This window comes from Crotalus tigris, unplaced genomic scaffold (assembly GCF_016545835.1).
Source record: "Crotalus tigris isolate CLP2741 ecotype Arizona unplaced genomic scaffold, ASM1654583v1 scf7180000020356.207472, whole genome shotgun sequence".
Lineage (NCBI taxonomy): Eukaryota > Metazoa > Chordata > Lepidosauria > Squamata > Viperidae > Crotalus > Crotalus tigris.
Window position 1 is genome coordinate 156501 of NW_024097983.1, and position 6000 is coordinate 162500.

At 47.3% G+C, this 6000-nt stretch overlaps 1 protein-coding gene across 2 annotated transcripts in view; it reads right to left on the reverse strand.

The window, feature by feature from the left end:
• SLCO2B1 (solute carrier organic anion transporter family member 2B1) overlaps positions 1-6000 on the reverse strand; it is a 50616-nt gene that overhangs the window by 16512 nt on the left and 28104 nt on the right. For both annotated transcript variants that reach the window (XM_039366790.1, XM_039366789.1), the window contains one exon: positions 1213-1377. In XM_039366790.1, coding sequence (XP_039222724.1) covers positions 1213-1377 — 165 coding nt within the window. The remainder of the gene's footprint in view (positions 1-1212; positions 1378-6000) is intronic.

The window sequence follows — 6000 nt, forward strand, 5'->3', positions numbered from 1 at the left end:
GCACCAAGGAGGAGGAGGAGGAGGAGGAGGAGGAGGAGGAAGAAGAAGAGGAGGAGGAGGAAGAGGAGGAGGAAGAGGAGGAGGAGGAGGAGCAGGAAGAGGAGCAGGAGGAAGAAGAGGAGGAGGAGGAGGAGGGGGAGGAGGAGGTGGCAGCCTGTGGTGTTCCTGACGCTCTCTGAGCTGGGTGGTTTTCTTGCAGACATTTCATCACCCCACTAGGCAACGTCCTCAGTGCAGATTCAAGAGGCAGTTTTGCCTCCAGTTCTAAAACGTTGCCCCGCAGACACCTGGCCCAGCCTGCTGGACCGCAGCAGGGCCCTGGAACTTGAGGTCCCTTTGTGGGATGTGGGGAAGAAGAGAGCAGCCTTTTCCAAAGCGCCGGAAGGCAGGATAAGAAGCAACGGATGGAAACTCATCAAAGAGAGAAGCAACCTGGAACTAAGGAGAAACTTCCTGACAGTGAGAACAATTAACCAGTGAAACCACCTGCCTCCAGAAGCGGTGAATGCTCCAACACTGGAAGTTTTTAAGAAGAGACTGGGCGGCCATTTGTCCGAAATGGTTTAGGGTTTCCTCCCTGAGCAGGGGGTTGGACTAGATGACCTCCAAGGTCCCTTCCAACTTTATTATTATTATTAACAACCAGAAGTTGTGAATGCTCCAACACTGGAAGACTGGACAGTCATTTATCTGAAACAGTATAGGGTTCCTTGCCTGGGTAGGGGATTGGACTAGATGACCTCCAAGGTACCTTCTGACTTTATTATTATTATTATTAACAACCTGCCTCCAGAAGTTGTGAAGGCTGCAACACTGGAAGCCTTTATGAAGAGACTGGGCAGCCCTTTGTCCAAAATGGTATAGGGTTTTCTGCCTGAGCAGGGGGTTGGACTAGATGACCTCCAAGGTCCCTTCCAACTTTACTATTATTATTATTATTATTATTATTATTATGGATCATCGCACAGTCAGCCAGATGTTCAGACTGGATTTGGCATTTTGTCTACCTATCGAGTCCTTACCCAGGACCTGGGATAGGCAGATGTGGATGTTTGATGGTATTACAGATATCGTCGCAGGATGGAAGCAGTTCCTAATAAGGCCGCCTTTTGCAATTGACTAATAGCAAATTTGTCAATGCCAATGGTGTTCAAATGGTGCTATTATTATTATTATTATTATTATTATTATTATTATTATTATTATTATTACCTAGGATCATGTTGGCCACCGATGCCGAGAGGGTGAATTGCTGCTCCAGGAATTTAGCCAAAAATGTGGATAAGCCTGCGATCATGGCCGAAAGGTTGACCATCGCCAGAACTACCATCACGAAGACCGGGTTCCTGAGATTTCTCAGCAAGACCACCGGGAACACTGCAGACGCCGGAGGGAAAGAAAAGGACGAGACTGTAAAAAAGACGAACAATCGGTCCCAACGATCAAGGGGTCCTGGACTCACCACAGCTCGTTTAGCAAGTGTTCAAAGCTACAACGGCACTGGAAACAAAGTAATGTAGGGCCATTTGCCCCCACTTGTGACCGTTGCAGCATCCCCACGGTCACACGATCAAAATTCTGAGGCTCGGCAACTGACTCGTATTTACGACGGTCACAGCGTCCCGGACGTTGGCTTTGAGCTTTACCTGTGTCCTCAGGGTCACCTGAATAGTGCAAATGGGCGTGGGGCCTTCTTGGCTGCGGGATGTTCTCCGCCCTGGGTGCCGTCACGGGGGAAGGCCCTGAGGACACAGATAAACCTCCAGATGGCCTCAACAACTCCTTAAAACAGTGGTTCTCAACCTGTGGGTCGGGACCCCATTTGGGGTCGAACAACCATTTCACGGGGGTCGCCAAACAACGCAGCCCGCCATTTTTTCCCCCTTTTTCCTTCGCTGTGCTACTCCCTTTTCTTCTATTGGCTTTTGAAAGCCAATAGAAGAGATTCTCTTGAATAGAGTCTAATTCTATTGGCTTTCAAAAACCAATAGGAATTATCCAGGTTGTCTCTGCCCTGCTGAGCCCGCCAAAAGTCCCCTTCTGCAAACGGTGCTGCAAGTTGTCTGCGGCGAAGGCGAGCTGTCTGGAAGCTTCCACCCCTCCCTGCTGGGCAACTACCAAAAATGTAAGGAAAAGAGGGCCAGGGGTGGGAGGTGGGAGGCCGGTGGGCGCAGGGAGGGTTGCTGGCACGCGTGGGGCCAGGCGGGTGCCTTACCTCCATTGGGCTGGGCCAGCTGGTGGCCCAGCCGGTGGTCAACCTGTGCCATCTCTGCTGCTTGCCAGCTATGCCTTGGCTGGCGCAGGGGGCGGCACCACACATGCATGGCGCTCCCGGGCAGGGAAATTCCTCGACTTACGACCGGTTGGGTAGTCCTCGACTTACGACCGGTTGGGGTCGCGGCATTAAAAAGGTTGAGAACTACTGCCTTAAATGACCAGCTGACTGCAAGGAGTATAAATCCTTCCATTCCCCACCATCCAGTCAGAGCTGAAGAAGCTTCTTGGATGTCTATGGAGGTGCTCAGTCCTCCAGTTCTTGGTTGTCCCAAAAGTGCTTTTTCCAGGAGGCAACTGGACTTTCTTGTTTGTCCTTGGAAGACGTTTCGCTTCTCATCCCAGAAACTTCTTCTGCTCTGACTGGATGGTGGAGGAACGGAAGGATTTATACTCCTTGCAGAAAAAATTGGTCATTTGCATTCTTTTTAGAGAGTCGTTGAGGCCACTTGGAGGTTTGTCTGTGTCCTCAGGGTCATCTGAGTGGTGCAAATGGGTGTGGAGCCTTCTTAGAACTGCTGAAAGGACTGTGTTGTAGACTGGAGATAGATAGATCACCCATTTGCATCCAAGTGGCTTCAATGACTCTCTAAAAGGAGGCAAATGACCGGTTTTTCTGCAACGAGCATCAATCCTTCCATTTCCCCACCATCCAGTCCGAGCGGATGGTGAAGATGAGCAACGAAACGTCTTCAAAGAAAAAAGAAGAAAGTCCAATTGCCTCCTGAAAAAACACCTTTGGGTTTTTCCTTGAAGACGTTTCGCTTCTCATCCCAGAAGCTTCTTCAGCTCTGAGTGGATGGCGGGGAATGGAAAGATTTATCTTCCTTGCAGAAAAACTGGTCATTTGCATTTTTTTGGAGAACCGTTGAGGCCACTTGGAGGTTTACCTGTGACCTCAAGGTCACCTGAGTGGTGCAAATGGGTGTGCTGAAAGCTGTTCCAAGAAGGCTCCACACCCATTTGCACCACTCAGGTGACCCTGAGGACACAGGTAAACCTCCCAGTGGCCTCAACGACTCTCTAAAAGGAGGCAAATGACCAGTTTTTCTGCAAGGAGTATAAATCCTTCCATTCCCCATCATCCAGTCAGAGTTGAAGAAGCTTCTTGGATGAGAAGCGAAACGTCTTCAAAGAAAAACAAGAAAGTCCTGTTGCCTCTAGAAAAAACACCTTTGGGACAACCAGGATCTGGATGGCTGAGAACCTCCATAGACATTCAGTAGAGTCTGGTAAATCCTCAGATTAAATATATCCTGATGCAACCGGGATAGAAACCATGTTTCTATCGCTCCAGCAAACTTCTGTACTTCTCACTTCTACACACTGGAAATATCAATTTTTCATCATTTTTCAGATAGTAAGTGCTTCGGATGCAGGGAGACTTTATAAAGTTGGCGTTAGCAAAGCAATATTCAAAAAACTGTAAGTTACATCTCACTTAGCTCTAAAGCAATATTCAAAAACCTGTTAGTTGCATCTAACTTAGCTCTAAAGCAGTGGCTCTCAACCTTTTTAATGCCGCGACCCCAACCGGTCGTAAGTCAAGGACTACTCAACCAGTCGTAAGTCGAGGACTACTCAACTGGTGCAGCACCGTTTGCAGAATGGGACTTTTGGCAGGCTCAGCAGGGCAGATACAGCCTGGACAATTCCTATTGGCTTTTGAAAGCCAATAGAATTAGACTCTATTCAAGAGAGTCTATTCTATTGGCTTTCAAAAGCCAATAGAATAAAAGGGAGTAGCACAGCTAAGGAAAAGGGAGAAAAAATGGTGGACTGTGTTGTTTGGCGACCCCCGTGAAATGGTCGTTCGACCCCAAATGGGGTCCCGACCCACAGGTTGAGAACCACTGCTCTAAAGCAATATTCAGAAACCTGTAAGTTATATCTCACTTAGCTCTAAAGCAATGTTCAAAACCCTCTAAGTTACATCTAACTTAGCTCTAAAGCAATATTCAGAAACCTCTAAGTTAGATCTAACTTAGCTCTAAAGCAATGTTCAAAAACCTGTAAGTTACATCTAACTTAGCTCTAAAGCAATATTCAAAAACCTGTAAGTTACATCTAACTTAGCTCTAAAGCAATATTCAGAAACCTGTAAGTTAAATCTGGGGGAAAGGGGCAAACAAATCTACTTTCCTTTTTTTTTTTTTTTTTTTTTGCTGTTGGGAACCTTCAAAGAATTAACTTTGGAGTTTTATAGTCATCCATCTATGCGATGTGCTTGAATGAAGGGAATTTAATGGTGTTCCCGTGCCTTATCTTTGCTCACATCTCTTTTGTGAAAAAAAGTTGTTTCTTTCACAAATCAAGGGCATTCAAGATCTGGCAGAATTCCTGACATGTTCATCATCTGGGGATGGTTGTCCCAAAGGTGCTTCCTCCAGAGGCAACTGGACCTTCTCGTTTTTCTTTCGCTTCTCATCCAAGAAGCTTCTTCAGCTCTGACCGGATGGTGGGGAAATGGAAGGATTTATACTCCTTGCAGAAAAACTGGTCATTTGCATTCTTTTTAGAGGGTCCTTGAGGCCACTTGGAGGTTTGTCTGTGTCCCCAAAGTCGTCTGTGTCTTCAAGGCCACCTGAGTGGTGCAGATGGGTGTGGAGCATTCTTGGAACTGCTGAAAGGACGGTGTTGTATAAACATAGATAAACCTCCAAGTGGCCTCAATGACTCTCGAAAAGGAGGCGAATGACCAGCTGTCTGCAAGGAGGATAAATCCTTCCACTCCCCACCATCCACTCAGACTCTGGGTGTGAAGTCTTCTTGGAATTGCTGAAAAGGACTGTGTTGTAGACCGGAGATAGATAGATCACCCTTTTGCACCACTCAGGTGACCCTGAGGACACAGACAAACCTCCAAGTGGTCTCAACGACACTCTTAGAAGAATGCAAATGACCAATTTTTCTGCAAGGAGGATAAATCCTTCCACTCCCTACCATCCAGTCAGAGCTGAAGAAGCTTCTGGGATGAGAAGAGAAACGTCTTCGAGGAAAAACCCAAAGGTGCTTTTTCAGGAGGCAACTGGACTTTCTTGTTTTTCTTTGAAGACGTTTCGTTTCTCATCTTCACCATCCGCTCTGACTGGATGGTGGGGAGCGTAAGGATTTATACTCCTTGCAGACAGCCGGTCATTTGCATTCTTTTTAGAGAGTCGTTGAGGCCACTTGGAGGCTTACCTGTGTCCTCAGGGTCACCTGAGTGGTGCAAATGGGTGATCTATCTATCTCCAATCTGCAACACAGTCCTTTCAGCAGTTCAGAGAAGGCTCCACACCCATTTGCACCACTCAAGTGGCCCTGAGGACACAGACAAACCTCCAAGTGGCCTCAACGACCCTCTAAAAAGAAGGCAAATGACCAATTTTTCTGCAAGGAGTACAAATCCTTCCATTCCCCTCCATCCAGTCACAGCTCAAGAAGCGTCTGGGATGAGAAGCGAAACGTCTTCAAAGAAAAACAAGAAAGTCCAGTTGCCTCTTGAAAAAGCACCTTTGGGTTTTTCCTTGAAGATGTTTCGCTTCTCATCCCAGAAGCTTCTTTAGTTCTGACTGGATGGTGGGGAGTGGAAGGGTTTATCCTCCTTGCAGACAGCCGGTCATTTGCATCCTTTTAGAGAGTCGTTGAGGCCACCTGGAGGCTTACCTGTGTCCTCAGGGTCACCTGAGTGGTGCAAATGGGTGATCTACCTATCTCCAGTCTACAACACAATCCTTTCGGCAG